Below are 25,793 nucleotides of genomic sequence, written 5' to 3' on the forward strand. Positions count from 1 at the left end.
CTCTTTGCGACCCCATGGACTGTAGCCCACCAGTCTTCTCTGTCCATGGAGTTTCCAGGGTTGCCATTCCCTTCTCCAGGGGATCTTCCCGACCCAGGGATCAAACCTATGTCTCCTGCACTGCAGGCAGCTTTTTGCTGTCTGAGCCACCAGCGAAGCCCCGTAAGGAGAGAGTAAAGCGTTATTGAAAACTATAAAAACGCTCCAAGCTTCCCTGCACTGCTGGGTCTGGTCACCTTTCTCAGATATCTCGGTCCCTGATTTTCATGGTTGGCTGTTCTGAGAGGCACGGGGGTTACTAGAGAGCCAGAAATACTGTTAGAGTACTTATCACGTATCTCTCAGTCCATGCTTTAAGAATCTCAAAAGTGCTCGGAATTTAACAAGAGTATGTGTGTGTGTGAATCATTTGTGCTATGGAGACAAGGGGGAGAAGCAATTATACCTCAAGCCAGAAATATTCACCCTCAAGACAGCTGTGATACTATTATACCACTGTATTTTTTTAAACTAAGAATACATTTGTTTATAAAGTATATAAGCATTTTATGAAAATATCCTTTATAAGAAGAGTAAAAGAACAAGCGAAAATAAAAAACAGCCACAGGAAACGCTGTCAGACTCTCCCTCCTCCATTTCAGAAGTGAGGGAAATGGTGGGTACAGTGATGCAACCTTGCAAAGGATTCCTTCAGGTTTTTCGCTTTTTTTTTTAATAAAATGGTATCAATTGCTAAAAGCATTATGACCTTTGTTATGCTACATAATACTGATACAAAATGTGAATAGTACAAAGTTCATTATATATAAGGTTTTAATATATTACATTTGTTTCTACATAAACAGACTATAAATATATGTGCCATAGCATGTCTTATAGTCATTGCTCCCAGCCTCTCATACTATGGTACCAAACAGAAAATACATCTTTTTTAAAAAGAAAAGAATAAGGGCAGAACCAGTAGAAAGAGCTTTACATGTTAAAAGTCTAAATAATACAATAGGTATTGTTATAACTTGAGCTACAAGGTAATTTTGAAATCTGGCTAAGACTTACTCAGAGAGTGAACAAACCAAATCATATTTTACTAGGGCATACAGGTCAAATGACTAGAATACTGACTGGCTGGGAGCGGGCAGGTGGGGAAGGGACAGTCAGGAAAATACTGAAGGGAAGGGGAAGACTCGGAGAGGGGAGAAGGCATAAGAGCGTAAAACCCTTCCTGAAGCTTTGACACCACAGCTCCACACCGAATCTGCTGCATTCAGGCTCAGACATATCACATCAAGACAGATAGGTAGGTGTCCATCCAGAAGAAACCAGAAGCTGGTTCACACAGTCAGAAATCCTCAACGTGACACGGAGCCTCCGTCTGAGTGTCCTTTTCTGTGGCATCCTGAGTAAAGGATCAGTCTTGAGACAAGAAGCCAGAGCTGCCTCATTTCCTTCCTGGGCCTTGGCCAGGAGACACGTAAGAGACCGGAAGGATCTCTCATTAGGAGTCGGAAACAGCACAAGGAACTCTCATTTAGCCCAAATGGGAAGAGCACGCAACCTTCTAAAACCAGTCACCTTGTCTGAAGCCTTTACATTTCCTCACAAACCCTATGTCCACCACCTCCACACCAGAGCCAACACAAGGCATGCGCAGGTTCCAGGGCACTCCCAAAGCAAGTCAGCGTCTTCCTTTCCATCAATCCAAACCCCACAGGTAAGACGTGGCTCCAACAAGCAAAGCTTCCTAGATGGATTTAGCTCTAAAGGTCTTTCCCGTCTTCAACACCTAAAGCACTTCCATTGCCTGGTTTGTCTTCTAGTTTTATGAGGTGTCTGCTCCCCAGGCACTGCTACTTCTGAGGGTGAAGTCGTTTCTTGAACTTCTTTTGCTGCAACCCTTGGGGCAACCCAGGGTAGGGTGCATCCACCATGCTTTTTAAATGAATGAAAAAAGAATGAGGTGAACACGGGGAGAAGACACAAACACATTCTTGGGTCACAAGCATCTCAGGAAATGCCTAGGGGACCAGCTCCCTGCAGTCTGAGGTCCTTTTTTTGAAATGAAAATCAAATGTGGCTACTTCCTGGTGGTGGAAAGAACAACACTTGAAAATCGGAGCAGCACCTCTCGTGTGATTTCCAGGACTGGGGGACGCAGGTGCCTCCTTTTAAACTGGAGGAGAGCTCAGTGTGGTCCCAGAGTCAGGCTGGAGAATCGGAGCTGCACTGCCGACCTGCGGTCCAATCTCCATCAGCTTTAAAAGTTCAGCCTCCTCGCTGGAGTACACAGTGGTGTCCGTGTCATCAGAATGGTATCCCGACTGGTAGCCGCTCGTCTGGTTTGAGCCTTCGGATGCCACAGACTCCTTGCTTTTGCTGGGCATCAGTCCACTGAGGAAGAGATGGCAACCAAATAAGTTGGCAGAGAGAAGGCAGTTCTTGTGTATCTTATCCTAACCCCATCCCCTAACCCGTGTGGGCTGTCAGTTTCCTGGAGAAACAGCCCATCCCTCCCACTTGTTAATCAACATAGCAGGTTTACTCAGACAATGTCTATTTTCAGGTACTAGGATGAAATCTGAGTTTCAGATAAGTCCTCTTATTCGGGTCCAAGTCTTTCAAGCCTGAGATGAGATGAAAGGCAGTTCTTTTGGATTATGCAAAGGCTCCAACCAATGGAACCTTTTTATGGCCTTGCAGACTGACAAGTTTGTGTACAAGAATAGGAGCCAAAGGGACTCTTTCATGACGTGGGAGGAAACTGGGATATTCTGAAAGTCCAATGGTACTTGTCACACACTGCCAAGTAGGGGATCACAAGGCCCATGTATGGTGTTAATAAAATTCTTGAGCAACTTTAAACTTTAGCAAGCTGAAGTGTGTGTGTACAATCAAGCTAGACATGTCAAAAAACTGCTTTTTACTCATCAAAACCACATTCTTTGGAAGCATGGAGGACTGGATCACTCAGCAGCAACCAGAAAATGTTTTCAATGGCGTGGAATTGTGACAGACAGTAATCATGTCAAAGCTTAGAAAAAAGCTTAAAAAGGCCTTTTGTAGCTGGGTGTAGGCTGTGTGGAGCTTAAGTCATTCTGAAGTATAGTGATTTTGCCCCTTACTAGGTGTTTTACCAATCTATGCATGTTACAAACCAAAAACAAACAAACAAAAAAGGGTTTTATTAACTCTATGTTCATATATGGTTTAAAAGTTATTTCAAGTAACTAGAAATGTATCTTTTCTTTCAATCCAACCTCAATACAATGGACTTAGTGTCTCAGACAATGGAATGGTACATAGTTACTGCTAAGCAAATAAAATACTTTGAATCAGTAAATAAAACATATAATTGGCTCTCACAATTTCTCATCATGGGCCTAGGGCAAATGACAAAATTGCACAATGGCATATTTTCATTTTTTTTTTCTTAACATGAGCATCACTCAATAATGCAAGGGGGCTCCCATTTTATCCAACAGTTAGATTATAGGTAGATCAAAATTTTCTCAATCATACCTAGAGTGAAACTGCCAGCCAATAAATAACCATTCTACATCCCACTATTGTTACAAATACAGAGTTTCTTATTTATGAAGTTAAAAGCAGGTGGAGGTGGTTTAGTCATTAAGTCATGTCCAGCTCTTGCAACCCCAAAGACTACAGCCTGCCAGGCTCTTCTGTCCATGAGATTTTCTAGGCAAGAATATGGGAGTGGATTGCCATTTCCTTCTCCAGGTTATCTTCCCGACCCAGGAATCGAACCCAGGTCTCCTGCACTGTAAGCAAAATTCTTTACTGATTGAACTACCAGAGAAGCTACAGGAAGCCAGCTATAAAAGCAGGTACATCTATTCAAAACAACTACAAATTCCTATAGAACCATGTGGAAGATATTATACTCAGAACCAAATTCACTGTTTTCCCCACAATTAAATACTCAATAATTCAGCCAAGAGTATTTAAATAACTTAAGCAAGTAGACAATGGTTTACTTAAGGACAGGTGCACCATTTCTGTTCAGGTTTGAAAATTCTTCACTGTAGAGTCCACAAAGATTTTAATTGTCTCAAGAGTTTTGTTAAAGATCAAGCCAATGACCTCTTTGTCACTTAGCCAATATCACACAAACCATTGACCACAGCAAATATGCTCAGAAATTCCTTAGTATACATAAAATCTGGTAAAAAGCAACCAAATCCTCTTATTTCAGATTCTTTTTAGACTTGCCAGATAATGTGTTTGTTTCTGCTCTTTATTAGTTAGGTTGATGCAAATTTGCCTAACCGATAAAGATATAAAAAAAGGAAAACTCTGCATTTATGCTCAATGTCCTAAGTTCCTTCCAAAAATTCCCTTTGAAATTTGTCTTTTCTATTTGGCTGAACCTTACCTAAAAGATGGGGCTAACTTGGTTCTGTCTTCCAGGGTTTTCAGCTCTTCAGATGCAAGAACCATACCACTGTCCGTCTGGCTGTCCTTTTTAAAAGACAATGAGATGGCACAGTTGATTGAGTGTATATACTGACCAATCACTTAATCAAACTGATTTCCTAACCCATCTCTGAGACAGCATTTTCATGTTCTACAGAGAGAGGTAAAGGTATTACAGCCAGAAACTGTACTGGCTATGAGAGGAAGCAACTGCTTCCACAATCAACCCAGGCCTGGAAGAAGAGAGGAATTCAGGAAGAAGCTAAGGAGACCCGTTTCTATCCCTCTTTCCACAATAATATTATCTACACTTCAGTGGAATTGGGCATGAAGCTCAGTTGTCTTGAACCTTAACCAGGGGCTTCACTTATGGAAAAAACAAGGTGGCCCAATAATTTCCATTGCTATTATGACCCCAAGACACATACCTACAAGGGCACCCTCATAACGAGGCTCCAAGACTCTAATGCTTAGGCTAATATTTATCTAGCTAATGTTTCATCTTTGGTATTATTTCTAAGACTATTTTTAAAAGATGTACTTACATCTGGGATGACTTTTACTTCTGGTTCTTCCAACGGGATATCTTCAAATGTTTTTACACTGACGGGCCGGCTCTTTCGCTTACTGTTCTGCAGATACTGACTGCAAAAGAACAAATATTTATATTTTAGTAGTGGTATAGTTGACTGCAGATTCCACAAGTGATACCTAAGTTCATTATCTTTGAACCACAAGTTTAATAGCGACCTTCAAAACATCCTCTGGAAAAAGAAAAACAAAACAAAAATCTCTGCTAGCACACACCGAAGGCTTAATTTCCTGTGAAAGTCCATTTAAAAGTATAATATAACGGAGGGGCCTAGATGAGCCCCTTTCCTTTGAATCTTACTTCTGAGGTCCAGGGCTGGACTGAAGACAATAACAGCAGACTCAGTGGTCCGCCTACTACTTGGTTTCCCGATTGCCTGCGATTCCTCCACTAAGCTCTCAGCATATCACCGAGTGTTTCACATCTTTCTGGCCATCTCCTAGGCAAGTTATCTAGACAACGTCCACAGAGCAACCATTCCATGAAAGATGGGCAGAGGAAACACTCCCAGATTTCACTGGGTTCAGTAAAAGATGGTGAACCCAGCAGACTCTGGAAACCACCTTCTCCTGCTATATGTAATAGAGGCTTAACGGGTAGAGGGGAGCTGAATCTCACGATCTCCTACTTTTGGCCCCCAGAGCTGGGGTGGTAGTTTGAGAATCATGAGATAGTCTGTCTATTTCCAAGTTTACCATGGATTTCACAGACTTGGGAAAGCCACGAATATATTTCTATGTCCCTGTTTCCCCATCTTTAAGATGTACAGGCCAAAGCGTTCCTTCCCTCACTCACAAAGATATCTGGAGGATGAATGAGGTGAAGCGGTAAAGGATATTAGAAAGAGTAATGATCCATCAACCAAAGCTTGTTTTCCTCCTTTGAATTCCAAAGACTACCAGTTTCTTTCAAGAGTCCAGAGGACAGAACATGTCGGACAGCACATCACCTGTTCCTTAGGGGTGCTTTTTCCCCTACCACGTGACTTTGGGTGAGTCGGAGTGATTTTGTGAAAATCAGCCCAAGTGGAGAGAAGCAAAGTCTTTTTCATAGCAAGGGACAGCAAATTCACCCTTCACTTGAATCCCACTGTACTTCCCATCCTAGCAGCCTTCCAGATATATTGCAGATTCCTTGTGTTTTCTGTGACCAAGTGAAGAGAGGACTCATTTGGGCAAAGGAGGATAATGGAAACCAAGTCTTCCTCCCCTGCCCGAGGAGGTTGGTTTTTCCTCTACAAAGAGAGAATGAGGTTCACCAGTGACATCCTCACTCAGGAAACCCCACGGGAAAGAGGACACAATGTATTAAAAATAAGGAGACTGAAAACCCTACTTCTCTTAGATCCAGTCCCCAAAAGTGATAGTTCTACCAAATTACTGGTACCATAGTCAATCATTCATTCATTCACTCATTCAGGAACCCTCTATTGAGACTCCCATGTGCCAGGCATTGTGTCAAATGATCTTCAACCACTGTCTCATGGCATCTACATGGTACTTCTCTAGGTGGGTATCATGAGCCCAACTACAGATGTGGAACTAAGACATAGAAAGGTTAAGGAACTTGTCCAAAATCACATAACTAGACTACCTGGATTATCATCCTGAGGGCAATGAGCAGCCACTGAAGAATTTTAAGCATAAGACTGACAAAGTCAGAAACACCTTTTAGAAAGATGACTCTGGGTTCAGGAAGGTAAGACCAAAAATCATGAGATCAATTAGGGAGCTGTTCCACTTATCTAGGAGAAGGAAGGGCAGCTTGACCAAAAGGTGATGCCCCCAGGTCTGGAGAAGTAGACAGATTCCAGAGGTATTTGGGTTGTAGCATCAAGTAGAGTTGGTGAGCTTGGACAGTAATGCAGCTGCCTTAGAAAGGCTACTTTCCTGATTTCTGAGCCCAATCATTTCAAACATTGTTCAGCCAGTCCCAGTTGACAAGGCATTTTCATATACATTGTTGCATCTGTTCTTAACAAATCTACACAGTAGGTTTTTCTTATTTTTTTATTTGGAAAAGAGGAGGTGATGGCTTAGGGAGGAAATAACTAGAATTGGAGCTCAAACTTAGGTTTCTAGAGCCCATGCAGGGTTGCTTTTGTTTGTTTTTACCTCACTCCACATTGATGCCCTTGGAATAGCACTAGGAAGGAGAAGGGAGAAAAGGGCACTGGATATGACTGTTCAGTTCTTTGTTAAGCACCTGATGTGTGTGCAGCCCTGCTCCCTTCCATGTGTGCACTGAGCGTGCAGTGATACGGAGTGGAGGAGGGGGAATGTGGGCTGTGAGACAGACAAGAGGTGAAGAAAGGACAGGTTCATTTCAAGCAGTCTAATATCAGAGCCAAATTCAGGAACATCTAGCCAGCAGGCTGTCCCTGGCATCAATCTACAAGGAGCATTTAAATCATCACTAGCAATTAACCAAAATAAGAAAGAAAAAAAAAAAAGTATGTGCCAGAACCTTTCTCTGGGAGAGAACTGAAAAGAAGTCTTTGATAAGCTGCTTGGAGTGGGAGGTGAAACTCCCGGGGGAAACAGTGGAACAACCGCAGATGGTCCCCAAACTACCCTGTAAGGAAGATGAGCCCAATTAAGATGTGTTTTCTTGCAGGAAGCATGCAAACTGGGGGCCGGAGCTGATCCACAGGGAAATTAGAGACAAAGCAGAGTCTAGACATTAGTGGTCCTTCCTCGTCACCCTTCCCCTCCATACCTCTCAGCCTCTTCTCTAAATAAATGCTGAACAAATATTTTTTAAAATAGTTAATGGGGCAAAAAATCAGGAGGTTGCCTCCCACAGGGATGCCTCTGTCCTGCTCTATTTATAACACAATGAAATTGAAAATTATAAGCAGGAAGAAAGTGAGAGACACCTCGGCTCTCCTCTTTGACTGGCAACATGAAGATAAGAGAACAAGTCCCCTGAGAGGCACCCCAACCTCTCCTCTTGCTCCTGAGGGAAGCAGAACCAAAAGAGAGCATCGCAATGAAGTGTGCTGTGTGTAGACGCCTGGACTCTGCCTCTCTTTTAACCTAAATGATTAAAATGTGACCGTGGCGTCTTATTTTTAGAAAAGGGAAAAAAGTGGAAGGGATTGAGTGGGGATGCAGACAAGAGATTCCAATTTCCATTTTATTTTTCAAATTATGCCTGGATAAAAGAGAAACTGGACTGCAAAGACCAATTCAAAAAGCACAGACAGCAAATGGCAGCCAGGCCTGCACTGGGAGTGTGGTGTCACATTGGTCCACGCTTCTGGGGATAAACGTTAGCAGCCCTGCTTCAGATCCAGCATCGCATTTGGCACTTCCATCACACATGCATGACTTCATCAACTCTCAGCACCATATGCAAAGCGCCCAAGCGAGCCAAGAGGCTGCCGGCTGGGTCCTCACCCCACCTGGTCACAGAAAACCCAAGAAACACAGCTCATGATCAAATGGCTTTCTGATCAAGCAGAAGGCAACAGTGTTGCAGGAATAATTACCATACCAGAAGGCCAGTTAAACTTGAACTAGGACTTTTTAAATATGAGGGTGGAACTATGGATTTTCAGATTTTCATTTCATTCCCCCTTCTATTTGAGGCCCCCTCCTTGGTATGGGAGAAAACAGCCCTGAGTTAGATTTCAGAGGAATGGGATTCATCCCAGGGATGTGTTTTAAGCAGCTCACATAATAGCTATTATTTATTGGGTATTCTCCAGGTACCAGGCAGTTAGAAACTCATGTCATGTAATTCTCAAAGTCATCATTTTTGTACACCAGTGTCCCAGCCTAGGTCACACTGAAAATTTGCCCTAGATCAGAGCTGCAAAGAGCAGACTTGGGAATCCAAACCAGTTATGAAGTCAAAGTGTTAGTCACTCAGTCATGTCCGACGCTTTGCAACCCCCTGGACTGTAGCCCTCCAGACTTTTCTGTCCATGGGGATTCTCCAGGCAAGAATACTGGAGGGGGTTGCCATGCCCTCCTCCCGGAAATCTTCCCAACCCAGGGATCGGACCCAGGCCTCCTACACTGTAGGCAGAGTCTTTATCATCTGGGCCACTAGGGAAACCCAATTCTCTGACTCTAAAATCTGGATCTTTAACCACAATATCATATTCTTCCAGGTAATTGCTCTGAGTCTCATATTCAACATTTACATCAAAAGATAATAGTATCTACTTTGCCTAACTCTGGCAAAACCTGGTAAGAAAAAGTTCTTTCAAAAATGCCAAAAGTTCTTGACACAGATGGAATGGACAGCTTACTAGCTGGCTTCTACCCACTCTGAGCTTTCCTGTCTCCCATGGCAGCACTCCTGCTACCCTCCCTGTGCAAGTCCACAGGGCACACTGACCAGGGTGCCTCCCCACCTGCCATCTGGCACCCTCGCCACAGGCTAGAGCTCCATTCCCCCTGAGCCCCCCACCCCCACCCCGGACCCTGAGCCTGAAGGCGCCCCCTGCAGCCTGTGCGCACTCAAGGGAGCAGGCTGGGCCTATATTGTCAGGGGTGCAGTTACAAGAGGAAAACATCCAAAGGGGTGGGAACGGGAACAAAGTGAAGTGAAGTAGTCCCAGGCTTATGAAAGGCAATTTTAATATCATATTGTAGAAACCATATCAACTCTTTCCTTATGCGCAGGTGCTGGGAGAGAATAAAAAGAAAGCTGCCTTTAGAACCCTTCTACAAATCAGGAAAATACTGCAGCGCATGTGTTTTAAATAAGCCCAGAAGTCCCATTATGCAAATAAAATGCTGAAAATCAGACTTGGGAGGGGCTTCTGAAGATGTGCTGTCCAGTCTAATTCAGGATGCATCCCCACGGCAACTGTATCCCAGCCAGAGAGGCAAACGTGTGCTTTTATAAACGCATAGAACTCTTCCTTCCTGAATCTTTCCTAAGCTGTTTAATTCACATTAATAAAAGAGTACATGGGGATAATTTAAATACAGATGTCTTTGTAAAATCGGTCTCTTTTTCTGGAGATTAACAAACTATGGCATTCCAGCTATTTGCAGCTGCAGGGCTTAGGATTCTGAAAGGAAGAGCTTCGGCCGCAATGTGGACCACAGATGGGAAGAGATTCACCTACCCAGGCGCCCTTCAAGGAGGACCTCTCAGGGCCAAGGGTGAACGTGCAAGTGAAATGCAGCAACTTCATACGATGTTCTTCCTCCACCCACCTCCCTAGGATGACCTTGAAGCCCCTCCCCCCCAGGGGATGTTGACCTTAGACCATACCTGATTCCTGCTGTGTTGTCATAATGGAATTTGGGGTCACATACTTCCTCTTCCTCCATACAGGAAGCAGGTGAGGTAGGCAGAGAGAGTCCCGAATCCTCTTCCATGCTCAAAGTCTCTGATATGGGAAGAACAATGTAGTCTTTGCCATCCTGAAACAATAAACACAGAGTGCTATTGTTATGGCTTCAGTCCTTCAAGAGCCTTCACATGAAAAACAAAGCCCATGGGGGCTTCTTGTTTATGGGGAATGTGGCTTTCATATCTGAAGGTAAAACTTTAAGACAAATTCTAAAATGGCTTGTCAAAAACACAAGGGCACTTGAAAGGGATGTGTATACGAGAGTATACTTAAAGAACTAACAAAACACGAGACGGGCAAAGCACAGAGAAGTACGCAGGCTGTGGTTACAGCTGGAGCAGCGGAACGGGCAGAGCTGCGCAGGGCTTAGAAATCACTTCTTCACAAAGTCCCATCTACACCAGCCAGGTCCTTTAAAGGGCATGTCATCCAATTTTAGCCTCTACACTTCAAGGCAACGGAAAAACTGATGACAGTCTAAAGAAAAGCAATATATGTGCAGGAAAATGGGTCTTCTGAGAAAAGGTTACACAACTTAACATTATTTCATCAGAGAGAAAGAAATAAAGGGCAATTTGATACTTCTCAGTGTTTGAGAGGTTTATTGCTAATGACAGATTTGACACACTGTCCCCCAGCTGTTCAGAAGAAAAGCAGGAGGAAATTGGCTTCCATTCACTGTGGTAAGAGGTGTTGACTGGAGAGTAAATAACTTTCTAAGGGTAAAGACTACAATAAAATCCTCTGATGGAAGTTATGGGGGCCTGGAATTTCATGGAGGGGGAAAAAACAGAACATTTATTTTGCAGGATTCAGATATGTTTTTGCCTGAAGAATGTATTTAAAATTCCTTGAAATTCTGTCCACTGTTGATATTCACCCACTGTTGATATTCACTTAATCAACGAAGTTTTGTTTTTTTCAATTCTGGGGTTTTGTTTGTTGTCTTTGTTTGCTTTTTTTACTTCATAAGAGCACCCGAAGACACCAAAATATACCTCAGTAAAAATAAAACTGATCAGCTGCCAGGTTATGAATTAGGATCTCATCTGTTTAAAGGGGCAATTAAGGCTTTTAGAAAAGCATTTCTGCTCAGATCTGGAATGTGGCTCCTTATTCAGTGGCTGAGAGGACAGTGTGGTGGCCCTGAGAAGGCAGCAAGAGGGCCCTGGACAGCTAAGTACTCTCTGCAGAAGCTTCTTACATGGAGGTCACAAACCTGTTGAGCATTAGCTTGTAACAGATTTCCCAGATGCTCCACCAGCTCTGAAAATGTGGGTCTCTGATTGGGATCCCCATGCCAGCAGTCAAGCATGGTCTGGTACCTAGGGAAGCAAAACACTGATGTCATCAACTGCCTCCTTCCTCCTGATCTGATGCTGAAAATAAGCACTTGAATGAGTAAACATTTATAAAGAGTCCACCATGAGCCAAGACGCTAAATAGGGATATGAAACTATGTAAGACATAGAGCCCTACGCTTGGAGCATGAAGTGTGCATAGAAAAGGAAACGTCATAAATCAACATCTAGTAAAGACTGACTGGTTCGTACAGATAAACTGCTGTCATTTCAAGAAGGATGACTCTGTGGTTGAGATTATCAAGGAAGACTTCAAGGGGGAAGTAAGACATACACTGGGCCACAAAGGAGGTACACAGAATGGCAAGTCTTCTAGGCAGGGAGGATTTTTGTGAGTAAAGAAGGGGGATAGAGAAATAGTGTGAAATCTTACATTTCTGGTGTGGTGTAATCAGGGGCTCTCATTCTAGTGCCTTCTTTCAGTCGCCTACAAAATTCCTCATCAATCTTGACTCCAGGATACGGAGAAGCACCTGAAAGAAAACAGGAATGGGAAATCCCTGAGTCTAATTCACATATATATGAGCCTGACTCACACCTTCTTCACATGTGTATCTTTTCCCCCCTTTCTTTCTCTCTCTCTTTTTAAGATTTTTATAACCCAAAGCTTCCAAGTAAGTTTCATCCAGTGAAGGTGAGATACAGGAGTAACTGACTTTCATCATTTTCTCTGCAGCACAGATGGAGGAACAAGGAGAAGGGACTTACCTAAGGAAAATATTTCCCAGAGCAGGACACCAAAAGACCACACGTCACTCTGAATTGTGTACACTCGGTCAAAAATCGTTTCTGGGGCCATCCACTTCAAAGGGAGGCGAGCCTGTAGGGGTAGAAGATGAAGAATGAAAACCCAACTTGGCAAAAACCTGAAGAAGAAACTTCCACTATCCCTGCACACAGCTTCTCAGGCTGGCCCAGGAGAGTTTGGACTCTGCAACTTAATAGATCGCAGGGTGCATCTTTGAAACTTACATCTCCTTTTCTGACATAATCTGGGTCTTTATAAATATCCCGGGCCAAGCCAAAGTCACAGATTTTAACCACGTTCTTTTCCGACAAGAGGATGTTTCGCGCTGCCAGGTCCCTGTGGATACACTGCAAAAAGAATTGTGTGCGTTAGAGTTCAGCCTAGCTGATCTCTTCGACATCTGTTGTGACCTCATGCTTTAAAAAAAAAAACAAAAAACCCACATCAGAAAACCAACTGATTAACAAGCACTGGGTTAACATCTTTTATCAACACTTGGGAAAAAAGTCTGTGAGTTTCACTGAGACACACATCTGCTTATTCCATAACAGCCTCAGACTCTGGAACTAAATAATCAAATTATAGCATGCTGATGGAGTCATAAATAGACTTCTTTGGGCACAATTAAGAATGTGTTTCTGGTCACATCCACACATCCCTTTTGCCTGGCACCATATACGGTTAAAATGTGTTATTCTAAGGAGGCCCTAGAATGAATGAATGCACGGAATCAGAAACAAGGGGCTCTCCTTGGTTTGGGGCCCTTTGTTGGTTTCTCCACTTCATATGTAACCGAAGCTGGACCAGCTCTGAGAAACAATTCTGAGTGGGGCTCATCCTGTTTTCAAAGTACTGGCTTATCACAGAAGCCACTGAAGGCACTCTCAGCCTCTCGCCCATCAGGGAGATTCTCTGATGCACACAAAAGGAAAAGCCAATTCTCCTTGGCTTTCTTTCTACTCTTTTCTGTCCCTCAGTTTCTCTCTTCTATGCATCTCCTAACTTCATCTGACTTCCTACACTAAGCAGTTCTATCTCTACTGGACAGATCTGTGATGGAACAAGAGCCTTGGGGAACATTTAGAAATGAATGAAAGGCTCAGATGAGAAACTCTTAGGTCTGTGGAACAGTGATGTGTGAGCCAAGCATGAGGGACCCCACACCTTGCATCTCTATAGCACTTTTCCTCTGAACAAGCAATGCACAGGGATATATTGTATAACACAGGGAATATAGCCAGTATTTTGCAATAACTGTAAATGGAGAAAAAAATTCTATACAAATTTCAAAAAAGTTTTTTACAAAGCACATTTTATAGTATGATTAAGCAAGCCAGGAGACTCCAAAAAACACAGTCCTTCCTACTTCCTCCTCCATGCCCTACCAAAGATCTTCCTTTTTTGAAGCAACCAGGTGTTATTCAAGAATCAGCTGGTAGATGCAGGGAAATGAAAGAATCCTCTCCTCCACCCCCCATTCCCTTCCCTGTGAAAGGAGCCCTGACTAAATGGCAGGCTCTGGCCTTTAAAACACAGTAAAATAAAATCATCAAGAAGGGCAGAAAGCCTTTCTCTTTGGGAAAATCCTCTAAGATTCCACTTCTCTCCCTTCTCCTTGGGAGCGAGAAGACAAGAGTTCCCGGGCAGAAACCTCTGGGATCCTGAGGCTCTGAAAGCTGTGACAAGCTTTAAACTCCAGAAAGAGACATGGCTGAGGGATTTCAGTCTAATTTAGAAACAAACAACAAAATAAAAATGTTAAGTCCTTCTTCTCCAAGTAGGCTGCAGCAAATGCATTCTGTCAAATGATCATTTTTCCTGAAACTTGATTTGAATTTGTCTTGTTTCATGTAAAACCAGCCACTTTACTCTTTTCAGGGTGGTGACTTCAACCTCACTCCCTCCACGATGTTTACAACCTTTGGAATGTTTGTGACTTGTCACGTACCCACCTCAGCCTTTGTTCAGCCTACTTTTCTAATTTTAGCTCTTTCAATTGCTCTCTCTAAAGTCTGTCCTTCCTGGTTTCTAATTATACTACTAACAAATACTTTTTGATGGATGGTGATGAATGTAAAAGAAAGGAAAAATAGGTTCTCTTACGCCAAGATATCTGCAAGGCTCAGCCCCTCACCTCTTCTAGGCCATTGCTCAAATGCCATGTTTCCCTCAAGCCATGTCCACTCAGTTTAAAATCAGTGTTCAGAGAGAGGCAGTTGTACATACAAACATACAGCTCCTACAGACTCTATAACTCTTTCTTGCTTGTTTTTCTACATAGTACCTATTCTCATCTAAACCACTAGGTATTTCACTTGTTTCTATTGTTTGTTTCACCCACTGGAACTTAATCTCCATGCAGGTAGACAGTCTGTTTACTTGCCCACACAGTGTCCTTAGTGCTTAGAACCCAAACTTTCTGACACCAGGGATCACTTTCGGGGAAGACAAATTTTCCATGGACTGGGAGTTGGGGGATGGTTTGGGGATGATTCAAGTGCATTACATTTATTCTGTCTGCACTTTATTTCTATTACATCAGCTCCACCTCAGATCATTAGGCATTAGATCCCAGAGGGTGGGGACCCCTGGCCTAGGAGACTGCTGACACTTGGAAGCTATTTATCACATGAATTAATTTCATGAGCTCCTAATATCTCTTTAATGAGTAGAAATGGAACCTCCCCAATAGACTCTCTTAACAGTCCCGAGAGTGGTGAATGAGTTACAGTTCCAGATAAACACGAATGGCTGGCACTGGACATCTCATTTCTAAATCAGTGACGTATCTGTCTCACCTTCCGTGATGCCAAAAACTCCATGCCCTTAGCCACTTGGAAGCTGTAACAGATGAGATGCTCCAAGGTCAGGAAGTTCTTGTACAGATCTTCAGAAACTGTCAGAAGATACAGGAGTACAGAGATTGGTATTTCAGTCAGAAAGTATTTGTTTCCAAGCTTAATAGAGTAATCTTCATTTTTAAAATTGGGAGTTAAATGTCAGGAATGCTTCTCTTTTCTGAAAATATGCTGAATCATGGTATATTATTAGCCCTCATCAAACCCTTTAGCAAAAATATTGTTTTTTTCCATTTTAGCCAAATTGGGCAAACAAATCCAGGAGGCAAAATGGAGGTAAAACTGGCATAGATAACAGGGAGGTAGAAGAGGGCTTTTACAAATTTGCTGTTTTAAACTTGTTTTTTTCACGTACCCAGAGGGATAAACAATAGCTTCATATCAAGAACTCTAAAAATAAAACAACAATCTCCAGGGTCATTGAATCTATTCTCTCTAAGCTTTGTCCTAGGATAAAGGCCAAAGGTCAAATTATAATCTACAACGGTTAACTAAAAATACCAAAAATATATTTACTTCTCTCACTTTCAAGCTGAGAAAATGCTATAAACACATTAAATCAGGCCTGTGAGGATGCTTTTTTTCCTTCAAGGATATGAACCAGAGATGACAGGAACATCGAAAGAAAGATAAATTTATATAAACTCAGGGTATTTACTTCCGGGCAAGTGGTACAAATAAACACTAAGACATTACTGGGTGTTTCAACATGATCTCTTAACTTTGGTCAGATAAGATAAGGCATGGCTTCTCTCCTGGAGACAAATACCAGAGTAAATGAAAACTCAGATGTAATACTAGCTTTGTAAGTAATAAAAACACTTGAATCTTTTTCTCAGTGACTTTCTATGTTTAGGGCTGGAGGCTTCTCCACGAAAAATTAGTGAAACCTCTTCTTTTTCCAAAAAAATGAAGGCTAAATTCCAGGCCAACACCCCCTCTACTCCAATGGTTCCCTCAAGCTCTTGGGTTTCCCGCTTACTGGCCACCATTTTGTGACAGAGAAGATGGGGCAGAGACTGCTGCACTCAGTGTGTGCTGCGTTATATGAGCTCTAGACAACCCCACCATGCTTTCTAGACCACAGTCTATCTCACACCACCTGCTTGGCTTCTATGGGAAAGAGGTTAGTTTAATGTTCTGTGGCCTCATGTCAAAGGGAAGAGAAGTGGGTTTCTTCCACTGTTTCATAACAGAACTATTCTATGCTCATGCCTCAAGAAGAGCCAGATGTCAAGAAGCCCAATCTCTTCCTCCATGGGGCTGTCTCTGCTCCTTCTGAGGGAAGCAGATATACAGGGTATCGTGAAGCTGGAAGAGGTTCTGGAAGTTAGGCTGGGAGCACAGCTCCACTCATATGGCAAGAATACACAGAACTGTACAAAAAAGATCTTCATGACCCAGATAATCACGATGTTGTGTGATCATTCATCTAGAGCCAGACATCCTGGAATGGGAAGTCAAGTGGGCCTTAGAAAGCATCACTACGAACAAAGCTAGTGGAGGTAATGGAATTCCAGTTGAGCTATTTCGAATCCTGAAAGATGATGCTGTGAAAGTGCTGCACTCAATATGCCAGCAAATTTCGAAAACTCAGCAGTGACCACAGGACTGGAAAAGGTCAGTTTTCATTCCAATCCCAAAGAAAGGCAATGCCAAAGAATGCTCAAACTACTGCACAATTGCACTCATCTCACATGCTAGTAAAGTAATGCTCAAAATTCTCCAAGCCAGGCTTCAGCAATACGTGAACCATGAACTCCCTGATGTTCAAGTTGGTTTTAGAAAAGGCAGATGAACCAGAGATCAAATTGCCAACATCCACTGGATCACGGAAAAAGCAAGAGAGTTCCAGAAAAACATCTATTTCTGCTTTATTGACTATGTCAAAGCCTTTGACTGTGTGGATCACAATAAACTGTGGAAAATTCTGAGAGAGATGGGAATATCAGACCACCTGACCTGCCTCTTGAGAAACCTGTATGCAGGTCAGGAAGCAACAGTTAGAACTGGACATGGAACAACAAACTGGTTCCAAATAGGAAAAGGAGTCCGTCAAGGCTGTATATTATCCCCCTGCTTATTTAACTTATATGCAGAGTACATCATGAGAAATGCTGGACTGGAAGAAACGCAAGCTGGAATCAAGATTGCCGGGAAAATATCAATAACCTCAGATATGCAGATGACGCCACCCTTATGGCAGAAAGTGAAGAGGAACTAAAAAGCCTCTAGATGAAAGTGAAAGAGGAGAGTGACAAAGTTGGTTTAAAGCTCAACATTCAGAAAACGAAGATCATGGCATCCGGTCCCATCACTTCATGGGAAATAGATGGGGAAACAGTGGAAACAATGTCAGATTTTATTTTTTGGGCTCCAAAATCACTACAGATGGTGACTGCAGCCATGAAATTAAAAGACACTTACTCCTTGGAAGAAAAGTTATGACCAACCTAGATAGTATATTCAAAAGCAGAGACATTACTTTGCCGACTAAGGTCCGTCTAGTCAAGGCTATGGTTTTTCCAGTAGTCATGTAAGGATGTGAGAGTTGGATTGTGAAGAAGGCTGAGCGCCAAAGAACTGATGCTTTTGAACGGTGGTGTTGGAGAAGACTGTTGAGAGTTCCTTGGACTGCAAGGAGATCCAACCAGTCCATTCTTAAGGAGATCAGACCTGGGTTTTCTTTGGAAGGAATGATGCTAAAGCTGAAACTGCAGTACTTTGGCCGCCTCATGCAAAGAGTTGACTCATTGGAAAAGACTCTGATGCTGGGAGCGATTGGGGGCAGGAGAAGAAGGGGACGACAGAGGATGAGATGGCTGGATGGCATCACTGACTCGATGGATGTGAGTCTGAGTGAACTCTGGGAGTTGGTGATGGACAGGGAGGCCTGGCGTGCTGCGATTCATGGGGTCTCAAAGAGTCGGACACGACTGAGCGACTGAACTGACTGAAAATATCACTGGAAGCATAAGTGGATAAAGAAACAGGTATTTGCCAAGACTTCTCTGAAGAAGTATGGAAGACTTGATAAGCCACTTGGGATGCGGTAGAAACAATAGATGCCTGCGCTGCCTTGGAAAAGGTTGGGTATGATTAACTGAAGGACTTCTGTTGTACTGCTAAAGCAAACAAGGTGGGGCTGAACCCCTGTGGACAATGGGGAGGCTGATCAGCCACCAGGGAGTCTCCTTTGCACTGAGCTTCTCCTGCTGACACATGTTGAACCAACTCTTGAAGAGCACTGGTTTGACTGCTGCCAATTGCCTAGCTCTCCCAGAAGACCGAGATTTCTCAGGCTAGCCATGCTCCACTCACAACCTAGCCCACTGCTTCTTTAAACCTTCCGCCCTTCACTTTTGGAGAAACTGAATGGAAGCCTTCTAGAAATTTAGGTCTCTTCCAAATACTAGGTAAGACTTTTCCAGGACAAAATTCTTTGCCACATCCCGTCACCTGGTCTGTTCTCACAAGAGCATGTATTCGGCATGGAGGAAGCAATGGCAGGTACCTTCCTCCTCCTCCACGTCACTGAGGGACTTCTCCTCAACAAACCCAGAGCTGGCTGAGCTCTGGCTGCTGGTGATGCTATCTAAGCGGCGTTTAGGATCCACGGTGACCTCCCCAACGTATTCTTTCCCTTGCCGGAACTGTGCCCCTTTGGTCTGTAAAGAAACAGATGAACAAACTCCTTAAATAACCAGAAAATCTCTAAGATATAAACTTATAGAAGCAATTGTAACTATTAGAAGAAGAGGAGGGACATCAATTTCAGGATCACGAAATCTCTGAGCTGAAATTTTGGGCAGGTGTGCTACATAATATATTTTCTTCCATAAAGCCTGGTTCCTTTTTAACTTAAGAGATAAAGGCCTTGCTTGCAGTTTCCCTCAGACACACTTCCAACATGAGGGCACTTTGACAGTGAGATTGATACTCGATAGGGCCAAATATGGCCAAGGAAGAGACAGAATAATCCTGAGCTGTTTTCCCCTTCTCATTCTTTTTCCTTAGTCACCCACCTTCCCCTATTCAGCATCACCTATAATGGGTCAGTAGATTACACTCACAAAAACAAACACGCGATGTATCCTCCAGAAGGTAAAAGAGAAAAATACAACAGCCAAGAAAGTAACACGAAAACATTCCTCACAAGTTCCTCGCAGAATTTTACCAAAACAATTCATCTGTACCATTTTGAGTTTTCCTCTGCTTTTCAGTGTGGCCACAGTTGAGGTTGAAAATGACATACCTTGTAGGGGACAAATTCATTTCTCTTGCTTCTTAAGTAAGTTGACAGGTTTCCAAACTTGCAGAATTCCACAATGACCATGAGTGGCCCTGCAGACAGCACAGCATGCCAAGAAAGAAAAATGTGTTTTCACTCATGTTTCTCACCAAGTGTTTTTAATACATCAATGAGTCAGAAAACATCGTAGACAAGGCTACAACCTTTCCCTGGAAGCAGGATCACAGAAATCAGCTGCTTGCTATTCCCTTACATTGTAATTTTCTTCTTTTTCTAACAGGCAATTCCATAAAAGATTAGTCAAGATTTCAGAAGAAAATCCACCCACTTGCTTTTCCACACAAACACCTGAGCTGATTTCATTTTAGGGGGTACTACTTTTAAAGTCCTTTGCTCTCAAATTTGGGAAGAAGTTTACTTTTCTCCTCTGAACACCTTTTACATAGGAAGCAAACTGTAATATAGTGATACGGCATTTTTTAATTCATAGGAAGTTCTAGAATAATCTATAGTTCCCATTAAAGCTCCATGAAATATATTTATATCTAGGAATCTGCCAAAGTTTCCTAACTTAAGGAAATCAAGACCATGGGAGTTGGGTGGTTCCCTCAAATACCAGCAGAAAAGTATATGCTGAAATCCCACAACCAGAGCCATCCACAGACACTCACCCCCTGGCTTGGTACAGGCACCAAGAAGATTGACCACATTGAGATGGTGGCCAATATGAATAAGGATCTTGAGTTCAGACATGAGGGCTCGGTGTTCACTGTGTGTTGCTCCTTCTACAGACACAGAACAAAGACGGCAATCAAACATGAGGGCATTACCTTAGGAGGATGAATGCCACACTGCATGCATCTATGCAACTCGCCCTCCAGGGATAATATAACTCTGGGCCAATTTACAGACTAGCTACATTAAAAGACAAATATAAGTTATATTTTATAATTCTAGATCAGATTCTTTAAATGCACCCACAATGCTTGATATTTGAAGGAAGCCATTGTGAGGTCTTCTTGCAAAGTGGAGAAATATATCTGCAAATGAAATCATGCCCACATTTTCTTCTTTTACAAAAGTGGATTTTCACATATCAGGTTTACTATGCTTCCTAGGGCCTGATTATTTCAGTGCTTCCTCATAAGGAAGCAACATCATGTATTAAATATCCTCATGTGTTATGGGCTCTGCTGAAGTTCCCATCAATCTGTGCTGAGCAGGAAACTTAACAAGGGCCAGCTGGCAAAGCCAGTTGGCACATGAGGCTGATGAGGCTAAGACTGTGAGTTTGATCCTGTCCAGACGGGTTACACGTCACTGTGATTCACAGACATGGTCCACACCTCAGACCCTGATGAGCCACCTCAAAATTACACACCCCCTCGTCCACAAGGCAGAAAAGGCGAAAGGAGAGAGATGGCTTCAAAATACACAAGATCTATTGGCAAAGAATCAGCAGCACTGCCTCCATCAGCGAAAGCACATCACAGTTCCAGCACAGAGCTTTAGAGGCATGACCTCCCCCAGTTAAAGTGGGAAGACCAGCATACCGTTACTATCAGGCTTAACAATTGTTTGCTGTTATTGTTTAGTTCCTAAGTCATGTCCAACTCTTTTGCAACCCCATGGACTGTAGCCCGCCAGGCTCCTCTGTCCATGGGATTTCCCAGGCAAGAATACTGGAGTGGATTCCCATTTCCTTCTCCAGGAGATCTTCCTGACCCAGGAATCAAACCCGTGTCTCCTGCATTAGCAGATGGATCCTTTACCTCTAAGCTACCAGGCAAGCCCCTAACAACTGTTTATGAAACTTCTAATTCTTAAAATGTCACCCATAATCCTTTTTTCCCCAGCACAATCATTCTTTCGCATATTATCGTTTATATACTCCAGTTCTAGGGAACATGGCTACTATTTTTACTTCTTAGATCACATTTCTCTTTCTGCTTCTTGATTGTCTGGTTATCTTGTTAAGGCACCACAGTACACTAAAACACAATTTTGAAGTAACCAAGCTTTTATTTTCCTATGGCCCAGCAACTAAATATATACAGAGTTGTAAAAGCCGTTTCTTGTACGAGGGCTCTCAGGCAAGGTGGAGCAGTCGTAGGGTAGCTGAAATCTATCCCAACTTTGCCTGCCAGGCCATGGACCCTGGCATGAGAGGAACTTTTCATCCAGTTTGCCCAAAGGCATTATACAGTCTGGCTGCAAGTTTGGCTAGTGGGGCCATCTAGCCTTTCATCATGTTTAAAGGATGGGATGAAACAGACAGAGGGACATATCACCATACAGTTTTGCTTTTACCTTTCAACATTTTGACAGCCACTGTCTTGCAGGTTGCTGTCTTGTCAATTCCAAAGGCATCTGCTTCAATCACTTGTCCAAAGGCACCACGACCAAGAGGCTTACCTAGAGTTAACAACAAAACAGACGTGGACTTTATCACTACTGAAACCATAGGCAGAGATTCTGACTTGATGGGATGACCATACATCCTAGTTTCACGGACAGTCCTGTTGACCCCTTTGTCCTGGCTTAGTAATCTAATACCTCCCTCTTCCCTGGTGGCTCTGACGGTAAAGAATCTGCCTGCAATGCGGGACACCTGGGTTCAATACCTGGGTTGAGAAATTCCCCTGGAGAAGCGAATGGATACCCACTCCAGTATTCTGCCCTGGAGAATTCCATGGACAGAGTTACCTAGCAGGCTACAGTCCACGTGAGGGGCACAGAGTCAGACACAACTGAGAGACTTTCACTTCATTGGGCTTCTCCCAGGTCCTCATTATCTTCACTCTCCAAATGTCCTGCTCTGAGCAATTACACAAAAAGCCTACTTCTCAGTGACTAAATGGATGATTACTCAAATTCAAGAGATGAAATGAATTTTCTAAACCAAAATCTAACACTTGAATAGACTAGATCTGTCATCAGCCTAAATGAGGATGAGATGGCCTAGGAAACCCAATATCAAATCAATATCGATTGAAAACCCACCTAGTTTCAGCCGGTCTCTGGGGAATTCCCATTTGCTGGCATCATAAGGCAGGCGTTCACAGTGCTCATCCAAGGGGAGTTCGTCTGGATCCATGACGATGGATAAGTAGCCCGTCTTCAGTTCCCCTCCATTGGCCTGGAAAGCATTACTCTTTCCAGTCACACACACTCTGTTGTTTGGCTGTTGTTTTGTGTGCTTGTTATTGTTGTTTTATAGAAGCCCCATTCTTGGTGTCTCATTTTCTAAACGGCTCATGGAGTGTGAGGGTTGTCCTAGTATAATTCTGTTCCCAGTGTCCCCTCAACCTGCAAATGAGCTCAGAGTTTAATTCTCAAATCTTAATTACACCAGACAGTCCAAGCCCATTTCTTCTCTAGTTGCTTCTATCAATTAAAGCCCAGTGGTCCAGCCAAAAGCAAGTGGGTAAGAACGTTATTGTATAGAAATAAAATTGTGCCTATTGAGCCAATAACAATGGAAAGAATCAACTCAAAGAACTCCAGTCAGCTTTCATTAATCATGAAAACTAATGTGAATGGGACAGAAGGAAAATTATTCTGTTACCCGCTTAACGGTCCGTAGAACGATGACAAGAAGTAGCCAGAAGAACATGGCAATCACTGCAGTGCCTACTAGAATAATGACTTCCAAGTTTGTCTTTTCCTGGGCACCTGGCAACACACAAATGAATGAACATCAACAACTGGAAACTCATACCTTTTGACATAAAACAACAAAGTTCAATCACTAAAGCAAAATTTCACTCTTATGAACTCAGAAAAATCCTAGGCATTAATAGGCACAATCTCTAACTTGGATGGAGCTTATAATATTCTTAATGGATAATTTAAAAGTTTGCAAAACATTGCTCATGAAAACTTCCAACAATAAAATTCTAAAGTAATTAAGGAGAGAAATATTAATATCTTAAAAGGCAAACAAAGTGTTTGTAAGAAGAGCAGACTTTGATGGAAAGAAAACAGATCATGTTCTGTAGAAAAGAAATGTACCATATGTGGAGAAAATAAATGTCTGATTTTGTGCCCATAGCCTATATTTTGATCTGTATGGAGTTTGAGGAGGACTGTTTAAGAAAACAAGCAGGGAAATAAATGTATTCCTTTGACCAGAGAACCATTGGTGATCACGCACCTACTAGGTGCACATCACTTTAAATATGTCATGCCACTTAAGTCTTCTCAATAACCCTCGGTTTTCAGAGGGAGAAGACGCTCAGAGAGAATTAAGCCATTTCATCAAGGGCACACAACAAGTTGCTGGAATGGTCAAGAGTTAAACAAGGTCTGTTTAACACCAGCTAACATTATATTACCCCATCCTCATGTGGTAGTAGCCTCAGTGAGGAAAGAGAGAGAGCTGAAGTGAGTGCATGATTGCACAATCACTCGTGAAAGGACAGAGAAGAGAAAAAGCTGAAGGTCAGCAAGGAAGCTGCAGATGCTCAGGACTCCAGAGGACAGCTCTGAGTGGGGGGAAAATTAAGCCCAGAGGAGACTTTCAACTAAGAGTGATTAGCAAAGTGGTGATAAGGAAGCAATTATCACTTAGGGTCACCTGCCTGTTGGAGGAGTGCAATGTGAATCAAACTGGGCCACAAGCTGTGAGCGTGGCTCAGGCAGCCTCAAGAAGACAGGAAGACAAGTAATTAATTAGTTAGCAAAATAAGAGTTACAGTTGAGAGACAAGCATCAATCCTGCTTGGAAGCAAGCAGACTTTTGTTTCTCTGGTGGTCTTACTGAAGGATTTCTCCATTTATACATAGAGACTGAAACGTCTGTTTGTTCAGAGTAGGAGGTGCAAAGATACAACTGTCTATATAAGTTGGTGCATTAATACTCCCATATGAACATATGGGAAACTAGCAGGAGCGTTAAATACATACCTCATCCTTTCTTAATATTCTCTCCTGGTGAAAAGTAAACATAATCTCAGTGCCTCCCTGAAACCAGCTGCAGAAAGCTAATAGAGTTGAGGCAGGACACGGGAGAGAACTGGAAATCTCCCTTAGGATTTGCCCTAAAGCATAAAGCAGTTTGAATGTGACCAACCGCCATGCCGCTTGAGATCTTTATTTGCAAGTGCAGGTTATAAAATGGCAATAAGCCTACAGATTCAAAAAGAAGTCAAAGTATTGAAATGTAATACTTGGCAACATAGATTAGACAGATTAAAGGGACTAAAATCTAGACCTTGAGAGACAAATTAGGATGAGTTCATAGAAATCTGTCAATTCCTCCGTCTATCAACACTCCTTTCCTTTCCCCCTGCATACCATTCCTTCACCCACATAATACAGTTTCATTGTCCCGCTCATGGGTTATTTTTTTTTTTTAAAGATAGGGACACACTTTTGAAGATAAAATATTCTGTCACAAATTACCTTTCCCATCTGAGAAAAATGCTAGATTTCACATTATTCCTGCATATTCATTTAGATAAGAACCCCAAATTTTCCATTTCAGAGAAGCAATGGTCCATTGTTCACAATTGAATCTTAATTATCTCCAGTCCAATAAAAACTATGAACCTTTGTGACTATCTAGATAGCACTGATTTTCATGACTAGGCAGTAATTCTACCCAATAAATATAGGGGCTTAATTTTCATAACTAGTTAATTGAGCCAGACATATGAAGAAAGAATCAAGGAAAGAAAGACATTCTACCTGCTGGGCTAAGAATTTTTCTACAATGAGAACTGCGGAGATAGAAATGTGATGCAAGCAGAATTAAAATAACATTAATTATGTTTTCTGGTTAAAATAAATATATATTCATAGTAGAAAACTTACAAAGTACAAAAAATATTACAAACCAGCCATAACCCTCCCACCCAAAGTACTTGAGTACAGATACAAGCTAATTTTTAAAAGCAATCTGATTGTCTATGAATTCCCACTGACCTTCTACTATGAAAAATGCCTCCACTTTTGCACACCCAAGAACACTGCACGCCTGGCAGGTGTACAGGCCTTCATCCTCCTTCCTCACTCTGCGGATAGTTAGGTTTCGGTTCCCATCTTTTAGCACAATGCCTGAGAAAGGGGGAAAATGCAGTTTTTGTTTTATTTTTAAATTTTTATTTGAATATAGTTGCATTATAATGTTGTGTCAGCTTCTACTGTACAGCAAAGTCAATCAGCTATATGCATTCATATATCTGCTCTTTTTCTGGATTTCTTTCACATTTAAGTCACCACCGAGCA

General features: G+C 42.4%; 1 protein-coding gene across 2 annotated transcripts in view; it reads right to left on the reverse strand.

Moving 5' to 3' along the window:
• Positions 1-615: 615 nt before the first annotated feature.
• The window catches only part of KDR (kinase insert domain receptor), a 46,658-nt gene continuing 21,480 nt past the window's right edge, over positions 616-25,793 (reverse strand). The window contains exons 15-30 of one of the 2 annotated variants that reach the window (XM_068974783.1): positions 25,491-25,622; positions 23,131-23,237; positions 22,566-22,701; positions 21,873-21,977; positions 20,234-20,347; positions 19,566-19,654; positions 18,825-18,978; positions 15,251-15,348; positions 12,677-12,799; positions 12,413-12,524; positions 12,078-12,177; positions 11,563-11,668; positions 10,262-10,413; positions 4,977-5,076; positions 4,391-4,476; positions 616-2,388 (exon numbers count right to left, since the gene is read on the reverse strand). In XM_068974783.1, coding sequence (XP_068830884.1) covers positions 2,166-2,388; positions 4,391-4,476; positions 4,977-5,076; positions 10,262-10,413; positions 11,563-11,668; positions 12,078-12,177; positions 12,413-12,524; positions 12,677-12,799; positions 15,251-15,348; positions 18,825-18,978; positions 19,566-19,654; positions 20,234-20,347; positions 21,873-21,977; positions 22,566-22,701; positions 23,131-23,237; positions 25,491-25,622 — 1,937 coding nt within the window. In that variant the 3' untranslated portion in view covers positions 616-2,165. The remainder of the gene's footprint in view (positions 2,389-4,390; positions 4,477-4,976; positions 5,077-10,261; positions 10,414-11,562; positions 11,669-12,077; positions 12,178-12,412; positions 12,525-12,676; positions 12,800-15,250; positions 15,349-18,824; positions 18,979-19,565; positions 19,655-20,233; positions 20,348-21,872; positions 21,978-22,565; positions 22,702-23,130; positions 23,238-25,490; positions 25,623-25,793) is intronic. The other variant, XM_068974785.1, reaches the window with a different exon arrangement.

Source organism: Capricornis sumatraensis, chromosome 7 (genome assembly GCF_032405125.1).
Source record: "Capricornis sumatraensis isolate serow.1 chromosome 7, serow.2, whole genome shotgun sequence".
NCBI classification, from domain to species: Eukaryota; Metazoa; Chordata; class Mammalia; order Artiodactyla; family Bovidae; genus Capricornis; species Capricornis sumatraensis.